General features: G+C 42.3%; 1 protein-coding gene across 2 annotated transcripts in view; it reads right to left on the bottom strand.

Moving 5' to 3' along the window:
• The window catches only part of CA10 (carbonic anhydrase 10), a 165,351-nt gene extending 141,593 nt beyond the window's left edge, over positions 1-23,758 (bottom strand). The window contains exons 1-2 of one of the 2 annotated variants that reach the window (XM_056506184.1): positions 23,535-23,758; positions 22,411-22,912 (exon numbers count right to left, since the gene is read on the bottom strand). In XM_056506184.1, the coding sequence (XP_056362159.1) occupies positions 22,411-22,471 (61 nt within the window). In that variant the 5' untranslated portion in view covers positions 22,472-22,912; positions 23,535-23,758. Of the gene's footprint in view, positions 1-22,410; positions 22,944-23,534 lie in introns of those variants that run through there. The other variant, XM_056506185.1, reaches the window with a different exon arrangement.
• Between the last annotated feature and the right edge of the window lie 964 nt (positions 23,759-24,722).

Raw genomic sequence — 24,722 nt, 5'->3', positions numbered from 1 at the left:
AGACATGCAGAAGTCAGCAGTGATGCTGATGGAAGAAGTCTGACTCCAGTTACCTCCAGTCCTTTGATCTTCCGACTAAAATATACTGAATTTTATGCACAGCATCTCAGCCAGCCTACAAAATCTTCAAGTCCACTTGAAATAACCTCCTGAATGCTAGGCAAACTACTCAGGAGATTAGCACTTTCTAAAAAAAAAATATTTGGAATACTGAAATGAATCTATAATAAAAAAAATATTGCTTGTGTCAACAAATAAAATAAGGAGGTTTGATATTAGCCTCACAGATACTAAAATTGTCAGGAGATACTGAGTGAATTCATTTTGGTTTTCCCCCTTGGCATAAATTCCTGCTGAGCTGTTAATGAAACTCTACAGTGACCACCAGGGAAACCCAGTGAGGGCTGATGAATCCTGCACACCAGGATTCACCATCTCTGGCTGGGTGACCATGCAATTATGCCATGAACAGCAGTATTGATCTGTAAATTTAATTTTGAGACCTGTTAGGCAGATTCTTAGGGTCAAAACTGAATGACAGAACTGGCAAGGGTCTCACTCCAGGTCATTTATCCAGTTTTCAGTTTCATCCCAGGCCAGTTTCTCTGCCTGGCATGAGGCAAAGCCAGGTTTTCCCTCAGCTACACAGGAAAGTCAGCTCAGCACCGAGATGCCAACTGACTTTACACCACCCAGACTCATCCCCACCCTTCACACATGCTTGGACTTGATCCAGCCATGTACCTAAAAGGAATTGTGTGTTTTCTTACACCCTTATGGTACTGTGCATGTGGCATCTGTTTGTTTCTTCCCCAACACAACTTTGTGCAGCAATATGTTGGTAAGACTGTTTTGTTGTTTTGTGGGGGTTTTTGGATTTTTTTGTTGTTGTTTTTTGTTTTTCTCTTTTTTTATTTGTTTGTTTTTGGCTTTTTTTTTGTTTTGTTTTTGTTGGGTTTTTTTGGTTTTTTTTTTGTTAGCCCTGCAGAAAGTTGTTGTGGTCATATGGTAGAACCAGTGTCACTTGGAAGACCTCATTATTTCTCTGGAGAACAAGCAGTTAAAGCAAGGCTGCACCTGCTTCAAACTATCCTGCCAGACTTTTGGCCAAATCCCTTGTGTGGGTGTCTCCAGCCCCCAAAGTCAGATCATGTCCCCTTTCCATGGCTCTCCAGTCCATGTGTTTTTATGGCCTTACAGGCACAGCATAAGGAGCCTGAGTCTATAACTCTCAGTCATGGCAGCAGCCCCTGTAACTCCCAGAGTTTCCTTGTGCAAGGGATGATTAATCAGATTTAACAAGACTGACGCAGCACTCTGCAGAACACGACACTTTGATAAATGTGCTCTCACTGCAGCTGACACCAGGAGCATTCCAAAGCACTCCACACTGATAGCAATTCTCCTGGTCATTCTAAACATGCACCAAGTACCAGCACTGAACAAACAAGGCTTTTCCTGACCCATCTGCATCAGAATCTGAGGAGGGATTTCTTTAACTGGGATTTTCTCAGCCCTCAGTGGGTTGTAGAAAATCTGAAGAATGTGGCACTGGATTTGTGCGGCTCTGCTGGCTGGATACAAGGCTATGCCAGGAGCACATTCACACAATGCTGATGATATTTACTTTATCTCATTATTTTCTGCCCTCAGAAAACAAGCTTGAGTGAAGGAGAGATGTCAGGACAGTGCACAAAGCAACCTCTGATAGTAATGAAGTAAGTAATATCTGTTTACTCCCAAAGAACCAGGAGACTACCCAATAATAATAAACTTTGGGTTCAGTTTTCTTAAAAGATGCTTTTCTTCAATGGCAATCCAGTAATGCTCAATATTTATCCTAGCAGTTGTAAGGCAATACTTATTCTAACAGTCTTTGTAGGGATAACAGTGGATTGGATTTGATGGAAAGAAGTTGTACACCCTTCCCTCTCCCCTATCCCAGAAACAGCTCACAGTAAAAAAATAATTTTTCTCCTTTGGGTGGTATTTAATGATGTGTAGACTTTTACCACATAAGGATGTCAATGTGTTCTTTCCTTTAATTCCTTAAGTTAAAAAAAAAAAAAAAAACAACAAAAAAAAATAAAATAAACCAACAAAAAAGGTTTTGTGGGTCTTCAAGCTACATGACTGAGTATTAAAACAAACAAACCCATAAAGGCTAGACATTCCATTTTGGAAATGAAGTTGATAATCTAAAAGTGATCACTAATCACTTTTCATCAGACATCTTTAAAGAATTTTCAGTACCTAATTATAGACCTGTCACAGATCAGAGGCTAAGCACACATTAAAATGTTAGGCATTCCCATCCTGTTGCTATCAAACATAGCAGGAATCCACAGATAACTCTGCTGGAAGTTGAGTAAATGTCAAGGTGATCTGGAAGCTCAGCAAATTTCAACTGTCTCAAAAAGAACAATAATTCTGAAATCCTACCACTGCCAATCTCAAGTGCCAATCTTTCTGCTCTGTCCTGAACAATTTTTCATTTACCCCAGCTGTAAAAAAACTGACAAGAAATGCTAAAGACAGACTAAGAAATTAAACCCAGACTCCAAATGCCTGCTTAAAGAATAGCACCACTTTCTGTTCATGTTGAATGAATGAATTAATAAATTCAACATTCTTGAATTTAGTGTGGCATCATCTGCACTGGTGCTGTGCTGAAATGTGGCTGACAGTAGTAAATGACATGAGGGACACAAAAAGGCCTATTTCCTTAGGATAATTACCATCCTAAACAGGCATTTTGTATTATTTATCATGTATTCATCATCATCCTTCTCCCTAGCACTGTTCCTCAACAGAGTCAGAGTCTTGTGTGGACACCCAGAGGGGCTCAATCAATTCATGTGAAGTCAGTCAATAGAAACTGCAACAGTACTAGCAGGGTTATGTCACAACTCCAGACACAATTTCAACTATAAATGAGCATAAATGAGGTCAGAATCCACTTAAATTGTTAACAGAGACATTTGTATTGAGTTTAAGTAATGTAATAAAAACTGGTGTAATTTAACCTATTTTGAGTATCAACTAGCTCCAAGCTGCCCTGCCTTGCATAAATCTGCATTAAAAATAATCCAAGATTTGGACCTGAAAGACTCCAGACCCTCAAGGCAGCTTTTTGATTACTTTATAGTTTGTCTAGGCAATTCTCTGTGAAATGCACTGCAAAGCACAACCATTCTGATTTGGCAGTGAAGTGTGAGTCTCTGACCTACCCACAGAGGTTTGTACACCCTGAGCAGCAGCATCTCTTTATTTCTATATAATGAGTAATGGAAAATATTTTGAGAAATAAAACTAAAAGGTATTGTAAAAGTAGGAAGTACTGCTTTAATAGCTTACATTTCTCCAGGCTTTCAATTAAGAACCACAGTCATTCCTAATGGATGAGAACAGGACATGTTTTACTCACCTCCTACACATGCTGGTATTCTTTTATAAAAGGCTAATAGAGAAATTTGTTAATACTCTTCCATGCATTGGTAGAGCTGGATGGTCTCTGATCCTCAATACACAAATTAATCAGCACTTTAGGGGCTGGATGACACCCCTAAATTACATATGGCCCACAGTCACATTACCAATATCCTATAGTAACATGACAAAAATAAGAATAATTTTAGTGTTTGTTCTTTCCTCTCAAAAAGGTATCAAAAAGACCTGTCTGGACTTCACGAAGGAAAAGGTTTCCAACCTTCATTCTAAACCACAGAGAGCACGAGGACTGCTGTCCTTGCAAGGCTGTGATGTCCCTGCTGAGCAGGGCACAAAAGCTGTCTTGTTAAGGGTCTGATCTTCCTTCTCCTCTACTGCAGTCTGGTCAAATCCACAATGACTTGAACAGAACATGGTGTGAACCCAGATCTGCACCCAACAATTATGGAAGAGCCTCCTGGTCCCTGGGGCAGATGATCTGTTAGAACTTCAGCTGAGGCTGGTGGCTGAAGTACAAAAGCTGTGTGAAAGGAGGGGACTGGCTTTGTTTTATGCTTTCCTTGAGATGGCTGCTTGAGGGCTTTTTCCTCACCCTGTCATTCAGGATGGAGCTCAGAGAAAGGGATGCTGCTGGGAGCCTCAGTGCTGAAGAAAACCCTCAAAGGCTCATTAATTGAAGCCAACCAGGCAGTGCCATGAAAGGCCACATCAACCAGGCTACCTGCCACTTCAAGGTAAAAGTATCATGGATTTTTAGCACACAAATGTTTCAATTTCATTCCCTGAATGGTTCTGAAGAGGTGGTGTCCCTTTTCTTCAGATGTGCAAATGAATGCCAGAGCAACAGAAAGATTCTCTGCCTTTTAGCAGAGAATTGATAGCCCCAGTGTACATTTTTACAGGATTTAGATTTGCAGGTCATTTGATACATTTAAAATATGTATCCCATTGACCTGGTGCAGCTGTAAATACTCAGCACTTCTCCAAATCAGGCCTTGGAGGAAACTAGGAACACTCAATTAGTGATCACCCTCAAAAAAATTTGGTTAAAGTGTGTTGCCAAGCAACACAAATTCTGCCAGAGACAGTGATAAAATTCCATTCTCTAGATAAGCCTTAAATTCCTTTGTGACTATCTTTTCCTCTTCCTGCAATCCCTTGATTTATTCACTGCATCCCACAACCTCTGCATTAAAACAAGAATGTGCTAAATTTGTGTATTTTCCCACACAACCTTTGCAATGGAATTTCTAAAGTGTTAAGATAACTTTAGTTGGGAAGATGTACAAACTCCTCACTTGCTTCTCCTCTCATTTTTAAAGAAAACTTAAAAAAACCTCTTTACCAAATAGCCTAATTTAGTACCTACCACGGTGATTAAAGACTGAGGTCTTTCCAGTCTTTGTCCCTCACCTAACTAATGTCTCAGATTAATTTTCTCCCCCTTTTCTACCTCCACCATTCCACAGCTTCTCATTTGGGCACAATTCCCTCCACAGCAAGTGTCTGCCCACCTGCCCATCCCAGCACAACTGTCTTTACCCAGCCATTCCCAAAATCCAGCCCAAAGCCCTTCACTTGGTAAGACACGGGCTTTGGAACTTATTTTGAGCTCATCAAGGAAATCTGTTTCCCTCAGATGCCAACTCCATTTTTATCACACTCACATATGCAAATCTATGCATGTGTGTGATGTGGTGTGCATCTGTGGGCATAGTATTTGCAACCATAATAAATGGGAATGTGATTTGTATGAAAGAGTAACAGCAGATCAGATCAAGCAACCTGGTAATAACTCAGGAGATAAGACAGGAGTGCTTCCTGTAAGAGTGGGTTACTGAAGAGCTCCTGGGAGCAGGAGAGGGGATAAACCTGGGGAAGCAATGAAAGGACATTTGAAGAGCATGGACAGAACCAGAGGACAGATATTGAGCTCAGCACCTCCTTTTTCAGCTTTTTGTCTTCAATGCTGCTCCATCTCCAGCTAGCCCATGCCCTGGATGCAGGTGGAAACAAGTTTGGGAACTGCACTAGTAACAGCAAAATGTTGGAAAAAAGAACACAAAAACAGGCAGCAAAGATCCTTCATTCTAAACCTTCCTGCCATTACAGCTAGAGGTTTAAGAATCTCCTGAGCCAGAGGTTCCACTGCATTAACCAAGGAATAACTGAGAATAATAATCCTCACAGCTCTCACCTCCAGGAAGAGGCAGCCTCCAGCCAGGACAGCTTAGGTGTATATTTAGAAAGATCAGTGGAGCTGTGCTGACTTACTGTGCAGAATATCACTTAGGCTGCAGCAGCCTCCAAAAGCTGCAATTAGGAGGAGAGTTCCATCCTGTCAGGCACCAGATGAATACCCTCAGTCTGGCATGCCCTATTCCAGGGAGACAGGCCAGGCTGCCTTCATATGCTTCTAATTGGGGCTCTCCTTGAAACTCATCCTGATTCTGCAACATTTGCAGATTGCAGCTGTTTGTTTACTTCACTGGACTGGAACATGAGAACTACTTTAGTGCATCCCTTGTGGAATGCAGGCCTTGCCAGTAGACTAAAGGATGGAACCCAGGGCCTAATGATAAGTTATAAAACTTCGTCCTCCAGGCTCCAAATATTTGACAGGATCATCAATTTCTGTCTATCATAAAAAAAATTTGATCTCAGCCCTGTAGGCTCAATAAATAGGACATTCATGGTTCAGACATCTTTAACTGCCTATGGGAAGTTGATAGCTCTATCCAGATCCTTCAGGTGACACTGTGACCTTCCTCTCCTTCTGGGGAGGAAACCATAGAAAGAGAATAAAAAGAAGAGATGATGTACATCCATCTTCCTCATTTTTGTTCTGCATCTGAAATGAACTGAAATCAGACCTTTCTGAAAGAGCCTTTTCTAGTTCTTTTTTTCACTGGGATATTTACAGGTTATTTTAAACACCTTGTCTAATTGTCTTGAACAATGCAGAAATGCTGAGCACCTAAATGTGACATGAGATCCATACTGTCCCTTATAACTAAACAACTCTGTGAGAGGGATCATTAAGCTTATCATGGACATCTTTGAAAAAAACCTGTTTTGAGGCTGATAAAAGAACAAAAGCCAAGTCAAGGTCCCAAGTTCAAATAACAATTCTCTTGGGGACAGTGGGAACTAAAACTAAGTGTTGCCTTTCTCCAGGAACAGGGATGTTAGGTAAGGCACAAGGGGAAGGAGGCCACATAAAACACTTGTAGTGTTTCAGCATCCCCAGATTTGTACCTGGGAAGGTTTTTACTGGCAAGCATCCAACTCTGTCAGCTCTTTGTTACATAGTGGATTTTCTTCCACAGCTGAAGACCTTCAAAATAACAAAACTATGCAAAGGAAAAGCAGATTGACTTTTTGGCAGGAAGTCAATGTGCAAATACTAATGAAATAATCTCAGTAAGCAGTCAGACTCTTCAAAGGTCAACAGCAACACAGTGGAGAACTTCAGCATTTAAGTTATTAACAATTCTGTCTTCAAGGATTCTGGCAGCTTCTGTGCTCTGAGTTAAGGGTTTAAAAAAATAATCAAGATTTGATGACTGAGCAGTCAGGGTCTCTACATCTCTATCTCTGTGACTCTTCAGACAAAGAGATTATCTTGTTCCTATGGGAGTTACCAATCCAATTCCTAACTATTTAGAACCAGAACCAAAAGGAATTAGGAAGGTGGACTGTCATCAATGCCCTTTCTCATTTGTTTCTGGTGAAGTACAGTCTCAGTACAATCTTCCACGACCTGCATTCTCCCTATTAATCTGTATGTTGTTCTTTTATCTGTTTCTCCACTCTTCTACTTTAACCTTCACAACCAAATACTCTTAATCTCTCAGTAAAGGGGACCCCTCACTGATCTCCTCATGTCCTTCTTCTCTCCCAATTCAGGACTGGCTGCAAACCATGACAGTCAATGGTGAGGAGGAGAAAATTACCCCCAGGAATGAAAGTCAATGACCTCAAAGTGCCTGAGCTTTGAAATACCTTAGGTGAAAGTCACTTGCTGCCCCACAGTCCAATTCTGATAGAGTGAAAGTTAGTGGTGACAGTGGTTTTATTGGGATCAGAAGCAAGACTCCTGGAAGAATAAAGCACAGCTTAAGTGTTCCAGTTACTCAGTGAAGCACCTTCAGTTCTCATTTTTACTACTTCAAATTATGGAGCACTGATATATTTCCTGTCTTGCACCTTTAGGCATCAGGATCAAGCCTGCTGTGCTACTGACAAAAAACCCATCACTGGCACATCAATAATTCACAATTAATGCCAATTAATCCTATATTAATCCTGCTTAGGGACACAATTTCTATTAACTGTATATGAAGGAATCCTATCCCACTCTTCATTGTCCCACTCTTCATTTTATCAATGCTGGGGACTTAAAAAAATCTCTTATTTTCTTGTTGCTACTTTAGATGGCTCCTTCATATTGCAAATCTCCCTGAGTATATTGTAAATTGACAGGAAAAAATGTGTATAGAAGGTGGGCAATCCTCTTTTCTATGCTCAGAAATTGTACTGGAGAGATTTAGATTGGTTTAATTTGATTCACTTCAGTATCTTCCAAATAAACAAACTAAATTAATACAAACCAGGCTAACTTCATCCTAGGACTGCCTATACAGTATTTTGTAGCCCTTTATTGAAACTGATTAATTTAAAATACCTTTTTTGTTTAGACATTGCTTTCAGAACATTAGAAAACAGAAAATTATAAACAGCAAATGCAGAATTCTAGGAGAGATTATTTAATTTTTACTTCTTGCTGTGCCTAGTTCAAACACAGAAGGGTTGTTTTCTTCCTGTAAAAATGGCAGGGGTAGATTTCATTTCCACTTAATGCAGTACTAGTTTTGAACTTCCTTATCCCTATCACAGGTCAGCTGTGAAATGAATGTGAACTAAATCCTAACTCTCTACAAACCATGGAATCAACAATGAGTTAACCTTTCTGATCCAGCACTTTATAATAAAGAAAAGAAAAGCTTCAGAGGAACAAGAAGGAAGCACCATGTTTCTGGTTATATTGCTGTGTTTGGGATTGCCAGTCAGACCCCATCAGTTCCAAATCACAAGGAGCTGAAATGAGAATTCTTATCTGCTAGTTGGCTTTCTGCATTGCTCTCCCCATCAATTTAGAAACATATGGAAAGGGAGTTTCACACTGGCATGGAGCCCTTTGGATGCACAGCAGAGCCTCTTCAGCAATGCCACATCCAGGGTCACACAGCCTCAATGGACATCTCTGTATTTCAAATCAGTGTCACCACTGGGGACAGAACAGCAAGCAGAGCTCAGCATTGTACAGAAAGGATCTCAAGGGAAAGGAAAAGCAGCTCAGGGGACTTGGAAATGGAGGTGGCCACTAAGGGTTACAGATACATAGATTTTATGTCCAGCAGGGAGTCCTTTAGATAAAAGGGAAGAGTTGTTGACTATGACACTGCCAAAGCACAAATAACAGCAAATATGGAAGAAACAAACATTTTACCCAATCCGGGAGAATTATCTTGTATTCTTTTATCAGCCTCAAAACAGGTTTTTTTTTTTAAAGATGTCCATGATTAGTTTAATGATCCCTGTCACAGAGCTGTTTAGTTATAAGGGACAGTATGGATCTCATGTCACATTTAGGTGCTCAGCATTTCTGCATTGTTGAAGACAATTAGACAAGGTATTTAAAATAACTTGTAAATATCCCAATGAATAAAGAACTAGAAAAGGCTCTTTCAGAAAGGGCTGATTTGAGAGCAGATTCACTACTAGTGGCCACCAGGAAAATGTCAATTCATTTCAGAGTGAATGAAAAATGAGGGATGCACATACCTGGCTAAGTTAGAAGCATTTCAATCATTTCACCATTATATTTTTACTCTATAGCAACAGCTCAAAATCCACTGATAGTGAAAACTGCTTAGGAAGAGCACAGTAAGTTCCAGGCTTCTAAGCAATCACTACAGTAACATGGTCTGTTTCCCAACATCTTTGCAGTCCTTGGAGAGGTGTAGATGCAGATTTAATGAGCAATGCCTACCATCTGTTAATATTGCCTCTAAGAGCAACTGAGAAAAAAACAGCAATACCAAAAGTGCAGGAGATGGCAGAAGCTTCAGAAAATCGGACCATCAATAATTGGGTTTTCTGTGTATGACTGCTATAAAAACAAATCCCCAAAAATGAGCAGACTACATGTTTATTTTGCAGGAGTTACAATATTTAAGTCAGGCTTGAACCTAGATTTCAATGAATAAACATTCAGGTTAACACAGCAAGTGAGCACACCAGGCTCACCAAAATGCCAGGACCCAGGACCTGAGCCTGCAGGATCCAAGCTCTGGGCTCACTGCTTTGTGAACAAACTAGAACAGCTTTTTGCAGTTATGCTGATTTACATAAAGTATTGTATACAGGAAAGCAAGACAGTATTTCCTCATAGCTGATAGGACAAAAAATACATTTTCTTCATCCAGTCAATCTTTTATTTTTAATTTCTTCTTCATCAAGAAAGCTTGCCAAAAATTCATTGAAGTGCTTTGGGTTTACTTCCACACTCCCAGTTTTGTGTGAACACAATATTAAATCTGGAGGAAAGACATGACTGGAGGTCCATAGTCTGCATGAGGAGATATCTTTGGCCTACTTTATCCTCCAAAGCTTTGTGACAAGAACAGATGTAAAAGCTCCTTGCAGTCCTTAATCAAGACATACTATTAACTCAGATAACCAGAAGGCAAAAGAATAAGCCAAGGCACCAGGGCTCAGAAATAGAGATGGTTGCATGAGATAAAGGGTTTATTTTAATCCCAGGAATTCCCTGGCAGAGTTTAAGTCAATTATAATGTTAATGCCACATTACCTTGCTGTATGCTAGTATAAAGATGTAGAATACATTTGTAGTAATTTAATAATCATCAAATTTTATGAAATGCTGACCCTTTGAATCAGAAATGCATTATTTTTCAGGGATTTTAATGGGTTATTAATTTATGCAAGTTACAAAGAGAGATTACTTCCTTTTTCCAAGCAGATTATTCCAAGTACAGTTAAAAGAGAAAACTGTGCTTTCTTCTGTTTCATAACTTCTGCAAAGAAGGCAAAGGCAAAAAAATTCTGCTTGTTTTCATCACAGAAAGACAGGAATCAAAATCACATTCAGAGCAAGATATAATTAGGTGATAGTTCAACAATGTTTCCTATTAAGGAGATAGTCACATTGAACTTTATTTAAACACCAAAACCTTGTTGTTTAGAGATAGACTGTCATTATTTATTCAGTCAAAACAAAAATATAACACCCCTTCTGTATGTCATGCAGACATTGTGTGTGCTCACATCACTTTGGCAGTACCCAAGATCCTTTCATCAAAGGAAATAATTTCTTATTATTTGAAAGACTGTATTTTGCATTCTTCTAGAACTCAAAATCAAATTCTGCTTCAATTTTACTTTCAGCATGGGGTATGGCATCAAACTGCAAAGACATGAAAGCCAAAAAAAAATTCCAACTCACAGTCTTTCCTACAGAGCTGGTAAACAGAGCCCAAAACACACACACAGGGTGCTCCATCCTCTCCTTCCCCATCTACAGACATCCCTAGATTTCATGCCCCCCAAATTCCCCCAGCCACAACCACAGTCTGGCTCATTCCCTCTGCCCTAACTTTTGTATCACCCATACTGTACTGATGAAAACCTATTTAAACTCTTATTTACAGACCCCTGCTGAAACCCCAAACCACTGCACTGTAATATCCAGAGTTACCTCATGTCTCACTAGACAGATGAATTGTATCCTTATTTTCTTCCTCTCTGTTTTTGCTGTTTTTTTGTTTTTGTTTTTTTTTAACTTGTACACTGTTTTTTACCTGGGCATTTTTTTTAACCTGCAGAGAAATTAAGTACTGAAAATAAGTCCAGACATTCTGTCCCACTGTGGTAGAGCTCTGGAAAAAGGCTTGGGCTCTGACACTCCAAATACTCTGTTAGTTTAGAAAATGTAATTTTGCAAAAGCTTAAACAGCCATTTTGACTTTGGCCACATCTCAAATGTCAGTAAAACCCACCTGTAAAACAACCACCCCTGTTAATTGCAGACAGACTGAAGGGACATAGGGGCTGTTTTAACAGCTAGGGACAGTTACACCACAAAATAAAACCAACATTTAATTTCTATAGTTCTTACTTTAGCTTCTACTAATGCCAGCTCATACATAAACAATGTAACTTCATCCACATTTATTAGAAATGCTACCCACTCTTAGTTTGCTATAGAATAAGGGAAATAAAAAAGTACAAAGTTCACTTCCATTCAAGAACAGCCAAGATCAATCTCAAAAGCAGCACATAATAAGATACTGCTAACAGCAAACATGAAGAAAGACAGTTAAAACCATTACAAATCCATATCTCTCAGTTACTTAACCATCTATAGGTTCAGTCAGTTTAAAAGATCTAGGAACAGGGGTTTAGTGGATTAGTAACAACAGACCATTAAGCTCTGCAGCCTCAATTTTAATCCAGCAATAACCAAAGTGATTGAAAATCATTCTGGCATGTGACTGGCAAAGCTCTGAGCACGGTTCTCTCCCACACCTTAATCCCCCCTGCAGAGGCCACTGCACCTTTCCAATGGGACCATTTACCAAGGGACCAATGCTTAATGTTTAACTCAACTCCAGACCAACAGTTTTGGCTGAGGAATTCCTCTGCACACTGCCTCCCTGAACTAACATCTGGTTTTGAAGATTTTATTTTGCACTTCATTTCATCCTATATTAGCAAAGCTTGCTTTCTTCCCTGGAAAAATGTCCAAAGCAAACACTCATTTTCTAGGTAAGATTTTAAATAAACATTTGGAAGTTTAGTAGGAATTGATGACTGTCATCCTAAGCAAATGCCTGGAGATTATTTCTGTACAGTTTATATCATATCAGTGAGAATTTTAAAAATAATGCACTAGTATTACATCATAAACTCTGGTTTTAGATATAAGAATGTTTTATTTCAAAGGTATTAACATCTGGAGTATCCAGTAAAAAGAATAAATTCTTAAATGACCAGTAATGTGATGACATTAAGTGATCAAGACACATTTCATCATTTAGTCCCCCACAACAGTTACCAGCACATCAGTAAAAAAACCACTGGAAGAGACACCAATCCTTAAAAAGGATTTAAACAGTTTTAACTCAGTCTGACTAAACTCTGCTTATCCAATCTAAACCCTGCCAGCTGCTTGCACAGACCTGGCATGAGGTGTCCCAAACATCCATGTAGGTACCACCTGGTCCACACTGAGGCCCCATCCCACTGGATGTCCTCTTTCTATCAGGACTTGAGGTCAAATCAAGAGAAAATCGAAATTTCTGCTGGGAAGAAAGTGGAACAGAAACTCAGATATAAAAGCATTGCATATTTCCACTCTCCTCTTGTAATTTCACTTTTTAGTCTCCTGGTTGTGCTTACTGCTGTGGAAGATGATGTTTGTTTCTTTCAGGGCATCCTTACAGTAAGAATTAACAAAATACAGTCAGTTATTTGAATTCTGATTGTACAGTTTCTCTTGCTATGCTAATCACCCTAGAAAAGTCTGTATCTTTGCTTTACCCCACAAAGAACTGAGATTATTTTAGCCAGATAAAAACCTGTTTTCTATACAGTTGTACAATTTAAAGAAAGGTTATGAAATTTTTTGCTCATCTTAGCTGGGCTTTCCCAAAGATTTTGTATTATTCATGAATTATACCCCTGCTACTCCTTTTTTCACAAAGCACTCCAGCACATCCTTAATCTAAGTTGTTTTATACAATTACATGTCAAGACTCAGATTCAGCAGAACACTTAAACATGTCTCTTAAGTTTTGCATTTTGCTGAATCTGGCTGTTAATATATCAAAATAAAATGTAAAGAGGATGACTTGGATTTTGGCTTGCAAGTATGGAAACATACTTATGCTACCTAATAAAATAAATCATATTATTTATTATTCTACTTTTCATCCTGTTTCACAGTGAGCTAAATACCTGTGACACTAGAGCAAAGGCATAATTACAGACTCACAAAGATAAATTGTTAAAAACTTGGGAGAGAGGAGCTTCTGGAGATAAAAATTATGTATCTGCAGGCAACTTTAAATTCCAGCTGGAATTACTGCCACACAGAACGCTCATGATTGTCTGGGCAAGCAATAGGAGACTGTGGAGTCCTTGTAGATTACTTTGCTTTCCATCAATATGACAATAAGATAATGCTTATAAATATGAATGTGAGTAAAAAAAAAACCCAAAACACCACAAATGTTGAATCCAGGTGAATAAAATACAAAATAAAAAAGGGGAGGAGTTCAGATATGATGGACAAAATGCCCTGGGGTGAGGTCTCACCCCTTTAAACTAATTCCTGTATGTGTTCATAATTTATCCAAGAATTCCAGCAGTACAGAAAGGAATCTGTTGGGCTGCTGAGAGCAAATTTCAGAGAGAAAATTTAGAACCAAAATCTCTGGTGCCCTTCACTGTGTGTTGCCACCTACACCCACACTGAGGGGATGTGAAACACGAGGCAGGAAAGTGCTGCACTTGGAGGAACCCACTCGTTACTCACAGCCCAAATAGAACCAGAAAAAGGACAACTGAGTGAATCTTAATAATTTAAATAGGATTTAAGTAACACACATTTATGGAGGAACCTTGCCTGGATCTGAATTCTGCCTTCATATCACGCTAAGTCCTGGAAATGAATTTAAGTTAAATTCTAATTGACTTAATTCTTATGTATAGCATAACTGTATCTGACACTGACTTCACTGCATGCATGATGAGGAGAAAATCCACCTTGTAGAAAGGCAGGGAGAGGAGGAGGATCCAGCCCATGAGGGACACACCAGGGCCCTTCTGTGAGTGTGAACTCACTGAGAGCATCCAGCCCACACCCCACCAGAAGCAAGGGCAATCCTTGTGTTACAGGGCAGGAATCAGAGTGGAAATGGACTGCAAACACTCCAAGTCTTGCTGACTGACTTCCCACATGACATTTTACCTGAGCTTCTCCATCTGTGAAAGTGTGGCCAACACTGTATTCCCTGCAAACTGCTCCAAGTTCTGACACCAAAGTTCTTTATATTTTTTAAAACTGAAATATAATGCAAAGCTCTTTCATTCATACCTTTTATTCTCAGAAAAACCAAGACAAGCTGTCCCATTCGGAGAACTCTCCTGTCAGTAATTTCACACACTCCCCAGCAGTGGGATTAGGACCAGGGTAGGGTCAGTTAAACTTTCCCTTCCAGCAGTGGGATTAGGACCAGCTCAAGGTCAAACCTTTCCCTTCCACCAGTGGGATTAGGACCAGGGTAGGGTCAGTTAAACTCCTTTCCCTTCCAGCAGTGGGATTAGGACCAGTGTAGGGTCAGTTAAACTCCTTTCCCTTCCAGCAGTGGGATTAGGACCAGTGCCTTGACAATATGGCAGAGGATGAAAATACTTCCAAATAACAAGACAGCTTTCTTCCATATTACTTCCCAGAAGCCAAGTTAAACTCCTTTCCCTTCCAGCAGCAGCAGCAGCCCTTCCCTCCCCTAACTGCAGCTCCCCAGGTGGGAAATAGCAGGTCTCAACCCCAAGTCATGTAGCATTCCACTGATGTAGAAATTAATAGCTCATTCTGCAGAAAATTTCCCTCCCAGGAATGTTACTGAAGCATTGTGACCCTTTTTTACCAACAGGTAAATAAATTTTTTCAGCACTGCATTTCTCCTGAAGTTTCTTTTCTTTGCCATGATGGCAAATGCAAGTTAATGCTCTTTCTAGCAGGCCAAGAATGTCACACTGCCAAACAAAACTTCAGCTGTGGCAGCAGGAACCCCTCCTGAGCTGCTCCCTTAGGCACCCAAACCATCCTGCAGGGTTTGCTGGAGGACACAGCCACCTCAGCATCACTTCAAACACTTGTTTTCCATGGTCACACATACAGAAGACCCTTCACTAGCACTCATTACTTATTTCTTTTAGCATTAATAATCCATAGGAGTCCTGCTGGCAAAGCAATAAAATCCTTTTAGGATTATTCCTGAAGCAGAACAGGGCTCTATAGTAGTTACCAGCAGGAAGGAACTCAAATTGGAAACAACCCACAAAAATGACAAGAGGATGATTTTTCAGAAACCACGTTTCCCTCTAAATTCATCTACTCAAATGCTATTTCCAAAACATAGAGATGTCAACACATTTAGAGGGGGAAAAAAAAAGGATAATGTTGCTTAGCTGCCTCCTCCATGCATGTGCTTAGAATCCACTTTGGTCGAGTCACTGCACGATTCTTTCCATTCCACACTTACAGCTTGACCAAATTAAGGACTAATGATAAAGAAAAAAAGACTATGCTTATTTTAGTATTTTGCTAAAAAGTACATCCTAATTAGTTATTTGTGGCTTACAGCTACTGTGGTATTTTTCTTTATTTTCTTAACAATATTACAAAAGTTAAAACTGTGGGGCATTTAAGTTTAATGCTATTTTTACTACAGAAATACAAATGTTACAGATTCATGAATTCAGAACAGAAATGTTTTTATGAGGAAACATACATCTGACAATGAAGGTGTTTCTTTTCTTTAGTTCTGACTACTGATTTCAGAATGCAATGCATGTGGAAACTGATCACCTTCCATTTTCCAAGATGAGTAAAAGTAAATTAAATATTTTAGGGCTGTGATCCTGAAGGGCTTTACCTGGCAGTCTACAGGAGCACAAACACTTGCCATCTAAAGCTTTTCTCACTGTTGACAGTTCAATTTTTGCAATTTTTAAGGCCCAAGTCTCAGTAAGACCAAAGCCCTTTACAACATTTTTTGGGAGTTGCAAGGACTTTTAGGGTGGATATAAATCTAGGTTACCTTTACCTCAGTTGTCACCTGCTAAGCACTACATGATAAATTTTGCAGTATTGGCAAATTGGAAGTTTGTACTTATGAACACCCATGTGCATGAATGAGGCAGACACAGATATAGGTTTACAATGTTCCAGCCCTGCATTTCCATGACAATAAAAACTTGCTATTTTATCTCCAAGAAATTCCATTAAAAGACCCCTGGCAGCTTTTCAACTATCAGTGGTTAAACCAGCAATAAAACAGTCTACCACTTTGAATTCAACTGTAAATAGCTTTGTCTGTAAAACCTCCCCTCTCTCAAATGGCAGATTATCCTTTAAAAAATTATTTCCCATTTACCAATAATGTTTCAATTCATTTACCACATTTTTTTTGCTAACTGATATTGTGAGCAGGCACTTTTGTGCTTTCTGATGGCATTACAATGGAAATGCAGTCCCATTGTACACTGTTGCCTCTAACAAGTCAATTACAATTTGATCACTATTTCCTATTCCTCCCAACATGGTGTGCAGTGAAGATAAAAACAAGACAGGAAAAATAACACTTATCACAATATTTCAGTATTGTCCATAACTTACTGTCATCTAGTTTTGTCTGCTGCTTGAGCTGGTAATGAGATAATGCTGAACAGTTTTATATAGTTCTCTATTAACAGCCCAGATGGGCCAATCATCCCCTTCACAGGCTTTGCCATGGGAAGTTTAGCCATAAACAATCAGCAACTTCCTCCTCAGCTAAATTACCACCTTTCAACCACCAAAGGAAGTGATTCTTTGACCAACAGCAACAGAGAAAAAAACCAGTCTTTGAGAAAAAGAAGGAATTCCTTGTTCATTCATATGCAAGGAATATTCAAAATGCAAATGGAAAGCCATTTCAATCCCTGCTATATTTAAAATCTAGCTGTTGTAGAATTAAAAACTGAGAACTTTCCAAAAATGCCAAGGGCAAAACTTTCCTATAGTCTCAGTTGTAAGGAGCACCCTTAAATTGAGGGAGCTTAATTTGAATTTGGTTTGATTCCTGATTTTAATCATTTTATCTTGGAGGGTTGTAGCTAGTTCAACTGGATTAAAATGAGGCAACACAACAAGGTGAAGAGGTTTGAAAACTGGGCATTAACATCCCAGAGATTTGGAAAAGAATAGCAGCAATAAGCAGTTTCTTTCCACCAGTTTATTGGATGGAAAATAGCTCAGCATATGTGCAAAAACTATTCATAAACATTCCCTTCTACTACCTTAACATAAGCTAAAAATATGTGTGTTGTTCCAGCACTTAGCACCTATCTGGTCACGCTCTAGCTGTGAAACTAACAATAAAAAGAAACAAAATAAAAAATACAAGACATGAACAAAAAACAGTAAAAGCAGACATTTACAGGAGACTACAAAGGCTATTTCCATAGAATTTTCAAGCAGAAACATCTTCACACCTTTTGAGAAGGTGGAAAAAATCTCTAAAGTGAGAAAACATTCCAGGGCTGAGGAACTGAGAGTCTCCGGATGCAACCTATGGTCCCTCCATTCTGTGAATGTGAGCAGACAGACTGAATCCATGTGGATTTTCAGTCACATCAACAAACTCCATGCAGGCATGAAGGTTTGCCCACAGCCATGAGGCTCTGGAGATGGTATTAAAGCAGGAAAAAATGCTGTAAACCTCTACATGTTGCACCTTCCTGTATTCCTAGTGTCCATTTTCATACATACATATATACATGTATATAATATATATATATAATATATATAATAAATATATTATATATCTGTGATATGAATAATTCCTTCCCCTAGAATATTACATATCTGACTTAAAAGTGACAGGAAAAGCTATTTCTGTGACACCATTTGAGGATAATTAACATGGTTTCAATATTTTTGTCCTAACATAATGAACCATTCACTGTACCAATGCTGGACATGGGAGTTCTGATACTCTTCTTGTCTTGGAGAGGATTTCTGCTTGAATTATCCCAGGTTGTGTGATGCAATGAGAAGAGTTATCAGACCTTACAGACCATGATTCAGCAGGTAATCCAGCCCTGGCATAATTTAGAGTTCCTATAGGGCATCTTTGTGTTATGCCAGGTAATAAGAGCTCAGAGACTGCAGAAGCAGCAAGACAGAAAATGAAGTGCAAATGTGCTTCAAATCCAGCTCCAGTCCTCACTGCCAGGAGATGCCACATCAGATGCTCAATGCACAGGAATTCCTGGATGGATGAGGGGTTTTTCACCATCTCAGTTGTTCATCATACATGATTTATGGCACTTGTGTGCTGCCAAATAGGCCACGGAAGTTGCATCATAAAAGGGATTTGGCCCAGTGTGCCCTGACAACATGGCAGAGGATGAAAATACCTCCAAATAACAAGACAGCTTTCATCCATTTAACTTCCCAGAAGCCCAACAAGTAAGAGGTAGTAGATCAATTCATAGGAAGGCACAAATATGTTGACCATGCAGATTTTATAAATAATTTTGGTGATGTATTAAGATAAAATGCGTGTGAAACCTTCTTAATCAATATCCACGACAGCTTCACTATCATGTTTATCCAAGAATCTTGCAAAGCTTTCAAAACAACTTTTTAGCTTTTTTTTCTTGAAATTAATTGTTAATACCTAAATTCACAACTAAACCTTCCTCACGGTTCATACAAATGACTGCAAGCCAAGGTGACAGCCACCTGAGAACACTGATGCTAATTCATCTTTGGTGGTGTTATTACTCAGGAAGGAAATCCTGGACATCATACAAGAACTATTATCTTCTCTGTATATAAACAGCATAATCCCTGTGCCAGGAGTATCAACAACATCTAGTGAGGACTTATTCCAGCATTTTGTCTACAGAACATCTTCACTTCCTCTGCTCTGTGCTCCTTCTATGCTGAACAGTATTATTAAAAGGACAAAATCATAATACAGATCATAACTGTTTTTCTCAGAGACTAAAACTCAAAGGAATAAATATTACTGAAAGGAAGCAAGTGCTTTAATTTCTGTCTAAAGCACAGGAATGGTTTTCGTGGTCCTTCAGCCTGTTTGTATTTCTCATTTCCATCTGCACAAGGAAACTAGATTCACTTTTCAAACAAGAGAGTCTGTATTTCAAGTAGCAAAAGCCTTAATTCAGTATGCCAAGAAAGCAAAAAATATTCAGTTCATTAAGTTCACACATAAATTATTTTCCAAACCCATGGAAGAGCCAATAATTAAAAAAAAAAAAATCAATTTCTAAATCTCAGTATAATTTCTTCCAAATCATTCTCTTATACAAGTAACTGACTGATCAAAAATGTTAAGTATATTTTGAAAATATAGACACACCCCTTTTTAATAGATTAAACTCCTTTCCATATACTATGTCTCCAAAAAATTCATGAATGTGACAGACACCAAAGTCAATTGCATAACTTCATCATTACTTATTTTAAATAAGAAACATAGCACAAGTGCTACATTCAGCATAATTTATACTTAAATGTTGTGTAAATACACAGTAAAAGACATAACACTGAACCTGTTTTTAATAAGTTTATTAATAATGATTAAAGAACTTAACAGTCTGTTCAATTCAGTGAATGACATTATCCCTATTAGGGAAGTGCACCCCTAATAGGCCCTAACCCAAATAACCTGTGGAATTAGCAGGAGGAAGATCACAGGTTTAAACAGACACTGAATCAAGCATTTGCTAATGTTCAGGAAAGATCCACGTACAGCAGACCTGCCTTGAGTCTTCACTGCTGAAACAACTGAATGAATAAGAAAGAAAAAAAAAAAAAAGAAAATAAATACTGTCACACTCCTTAATTCACATTCCTGTCATTTGCAGCACTAGTGCTCAACTAGTGGGTTTTTAAAGTAACATGTTGAATGAATGACCAGTGTTGAAGTGCTAAAATACAGAGTGTCTGCAATCCTGTGCTAAAGCAATCCCTTAACAGGCTTCATGACATCTCCTATTTGCACTGTTATCCAGACATCCCAGACAGATCATTTGCTACAAAATCCAGTGTAAAAAGGATGGCAGAGGCAACATACAGAGTGTTAGTGCCTAGTCAGATATCTACAGATCTTAATCCTTTTTGCTAAGGTAACAGATAGTGAGGATCCCTGGAAAAAAATAAAAATCCCTGGGAAGAATTGAAAACAAGGCTGAAGCATGTATACATCCTCTGTGTGGTCAAAATTATCTGAAACCACAGCTTTAACCATGCAGCAGAAGCATCCCACCATACAATTATTCCCTTTATTCACTCCAAAAAAAAAAATAAAGAAGAAAAAAGAGAGAAAGCAAGCAGACATGGAGTGAGTGAGTACAGTATCAGGAATTAGTGCTAGAGGGAGATGGAGAGCGATGGGAGCCCTGCAGGACTGATCCCACTGCTTCAGAAGCCTGGGCTCCCCTGGCTGAAGAGCAGGAAAGGAGAGCAGGAGCCCAGGGAGCACTGACAGCTAAATGCACGGCATAAGCAGCTGCACAGAATGGGACAGCTTCTTTCTGTCTCAGGATATTACTGTCACAATGGCCAAGAGAGCCATGAGCTGCAGTGTGCCATTCTCACTGTGGTACTTTAAAAAGTACCTGATTTGAGGAGCACTGGACAGGTGGCACATCACGCTGAGCTAAATAGATAAGTGTGAGATTTCAGTGACAAGAAGCAGCAGGTTTTGCTGTTGCAAAAAGCAGGAGAGCGATTTTTTTCTGCTGTACCAATGGGCACGAGGGGAAGGTCAGCCCGGGGAGCTGGCAGTGTCACCCGGGTGCCTGGTGGCAGATGGTGCCAGTCTGTGGGGATAAAAGGCAGGCTGACGCACACCGTGGGCTGACAGCACTGCTATTTGCTCAGGAATAAAGGAGCTTTGGGGCAGGTGCAGCAGGACAAACGAGCAGGGATGCTGAGCCCCAGTGTTTGTGCGTGCCCAGCCCAGGGGCTGGGAGGGTGGGCACACCGGGAGGTGCTGCAGTGGGGCTCACAAGTGCAGGGAGATGCTGCAGGTGCTGCTGCGGCTGGGACACAGCCCAGAGCAATGTCTGCATGGTCCCAGGAGAGCTCTGGGGCCGCCTGTCCCCGCGGACACGCGGCTGATGATGATGGTGGCACTGATGACAGCAGCCCCCGATCTGCCCCGGCAGTGCTGTGCTGCCCTGCTCCCTCCTGGCCGTGAGCAGGGGCTGAGGGCAGGGACAGGGGCAGTGCAGGCAGCCTGCATCCCCCGGAGCGTCCCAAGCCACGAACTGCCCATCCTGCTCCTGCCTCCCGCAACACAATCATTCCAGCACGACCAACACGGCAAATTAACACTGGAGCCAGGGCTTCTGCAGGCAAAGGCAGTGCTTTCCCCGAGAATAAACTGTTCAAATCCTTTACGCTAGCCGTGCCTATTCATTAATTGGACAAGCTCTGGTGACAATTGAAATGACCTGACTTTCTACATATTGAAGGGAGAGAGATCTTTGCAAGCTTAAAATAAAGCTGGAAATCCCAGCCACCAGAGCTCTCTAAATGGGGCTTTTTTTTTTAGAGAAAAAAAACCATTTTCACAGCACAGACACAGTAAAGCTCATTCTAAAAGCAGGGGCACATCCTTTACCATCATCCCTCCCTTTGCAGACCCTGAACCATGGCACCAGAACATGACAACTCCATCAACAAACCACAAACCCTTCAGGATCTGCACATCAGCCAAGTTTAAGAACTTCAGGAGACATGAAATTCTAAGATCACAGCAATGTTGCAAATAATTATCACAATCAGGCACACTGGTAATTAAAAGCATCTCCTTTATCAGTACACCGGGTTGTCTATTGCAACCAACGAATGATAATTAAGACACACGTATTGGAATTAAGGGGGAGAGGGAAGCGATGAAGTCGATTTTTGTCACAACCCACTCACAGTACATCATTCATGGATTTTTCAGCTACAGTTTGATCTGGGTTTAACTGTTCCTCTTGTCCCTTAATAAGGGGATGTCTGGGAACCCTGCACGGTATCTCCCCCGCTCCCTCGCCCTTTCTGTGCTTGCTGCATACCTGAAATGCAGACGATGAAATTCGCTTGCAGAAGAAAAAGCACCTCCCAAACAATTTCCATCCTCCGATTCTCATGCCAAGTGCATCCCTCGGCGAAAAAAAATAACAGAGATCAATATCGCAGTTTGAACGATCCCAGCAAATTTCCTTTCGGACTTGCAGACTGTATTCCCCAGATGTGCTGACAACACATGTCCGAGCTGTCTCTCCGAGCGGCTCAAGCGAGATCCCTTCCCTTCCTTCGCCCTCCAAAAAACACCACGAAGCCAACTGCCAGCGCCGGGCTCTTCCTCCTCGAGCGACAAAAAATCCCACCAGGTTTCCCAACACGACATAGACACCAAACCCCAGCCGATGCGATATCCGGAGAGTCTCTATTCCAAGGGCGGCCAGGCGCGAGTTAAGCCCAGAACTCTTGGCACGTCTGAGCGGGGCAGTGCCGGCATGCCGGGCAAGGAGGCGGCCGAGGGAGGGAGGGGGGATTCCCCTCCTGCTGCAGCTGCTGCGGAACGAGCGGAAAGGAGATTAATGCCCGCTGCAAGCGGCGGCAGCCCCGCGGCGCCCGGAGCGGCCCCGGCCCCGGCCCCGCCGCAGTCCCGGCGCGGCTCCCACACGCGACTGCAGGGGTCGGGCTCGGCCCGCGCACCGCGGCCTGCCCGGGATCGGCCGCGGCCCGGCGACAGCGGGGCTGTGTGGAGCCGGGAGGGCGCGGGCGTGTGTATCTGTGTGTATCCGTGTGTGTGTGCGTGCATGTGTATCTGTGTGTGCGAGTATGTGGGTGTGGGTGTGTGTCCCTCAACGCGAGCGCCGAAAGCGCGGAGTCCGCAGCAAGCGCGGTTAGTGCGCATCGCCGGGCGGGCGGCTTTGGCTCAGCTCGGCTGAGGACGCCGCTGTGTTAAAACTTATTTAAACAAGAAGGAGAAGAGATTCAGACCTAAACTTCTGTCGGGTTGCTGGCGGGAGGCTCCAGCCGGGAGTTAGCGAAGTGCCCGCGCTGCAGTGCGTGTCTGATGGCATTTCCCGGGCATCGCTTTCCCTTCCTCCCCCGGACAAAAAATAAATTAAAAAAAAAAAAAAAAAAAAAAAAAAAAGCATAGCCAGTTTTGGGGCAATCCCTCACTTACCCCCAAATCCTCCCGGCTTTTATCTCTCCCAGCTCACCGCACGTGCCGCTCCAGCCTGCAGTCCCGAAACAAACCGAGGTCAAGCTGCGAGCCGCCGGCTGCCAGCGCCTGCCTCCAGCTCGGCTGCCGGGAGCTACCAGAGCGGCTCGGAGCCGGCCCCGCTCCCCGCCCCGCTACTCCGCCATGGCCCCGGGCTCCGCCGGCGCTGCGGGCTCGGCGGGGCTGGGCCGGGCTCGGCGGGGCTGGGCCGGGCCCGCGGGCGCGCTCCGCCGCGGAGGCGGTGCCTGCGAGGGCGGCGGCGGGGCTCGGACCGGGATGCGCCGGGAGCGGGATGCGCCGGGAGCGGGATGCACCGGGAGCGGGATGCACCGGGAGCGGGATGCGCCCGAACAGGGATGCGCAGGGACCGGGATGCGCTCGGACCGGGATGCGCCGGGAGCGGGATGAGCCGGGAGCGGGATGCGCCGGGAGCGGGATGCGCCGGGAGCGGGATGCGCCCGAACAGGGATGCGCAGGGACCGGGATTCGCTGGGAGCGGGATGCGCCGGGAGCGGGATACGCCCGAACAGGGATGCGCAGGGACCGGGATGCGCTCGGACCGGGATGCGCCGGGAGCGGGATGAGCCGGGAGCGGGATGCGCCCGAACCGGGATGCGCTGGGAGCGGGATGCGCTCGGACGGGGATGCGCTGGGAGCGGGATGCGCCGGAGCGGGGGTGGAAGGGGAGACACGTCCGAGCCACTCCCACGGGCCCCTGGCTGGCCGGGCTGTCTTCGGCATTCCAGAGGATGCTGCTCGCTTGGGTTTCAAAATGTGCGGCCAGTTTGGTTTTGCTCTCCCCCGCCACCTCAGGAAAAATAATAATAAAAACATATAATAAAAAAGAGGCGCAGCTGGAGCGGGGAGAGTTTGCCTGGCTGCGGGTGGGGAGCTGCTGGCGGAGCGGGGCCGTGGGCTGGGTGTGTGCCGGGAACACGGGACGGGAGAGGGGCTCGGGGCTGCCAACGAGAGCCCCGGCTCAGGGCAGGTGTGAGCAGGTGCCACCGCTCCGACTGCGGATGCCTTCGATGATCACGGCGAGGGGGAGGGAGGGAGATGCTCTGGGTATCAAACTGATCTCCCGGCTCTTGGCAGGTGTGCAGAGGTCATATTGCAAACACTCCGGCGGGGGATGCATGCAGAATAGGC

The sequence above is a fragment of the Oenanthe melanoleuca genome, chromosome 18 (assembly GCF_029582105.1).
Source record: "Oenanthe melanoleuca isolate GR-GAL-2019-014 chromosome 18, OMel1.0, whole genome shotgun sequence".
NCBI classification, from domain to species: domain Eukaryota; kingdom Metazoa; phylum Chordata; class Aves; order Passeriformes; family Muscicapidae; genus Oenanthe; species Oenanthe melanoleuca.
This window is presented reverse-complemented; position numbering and strand designations above follow the sequence as displayed.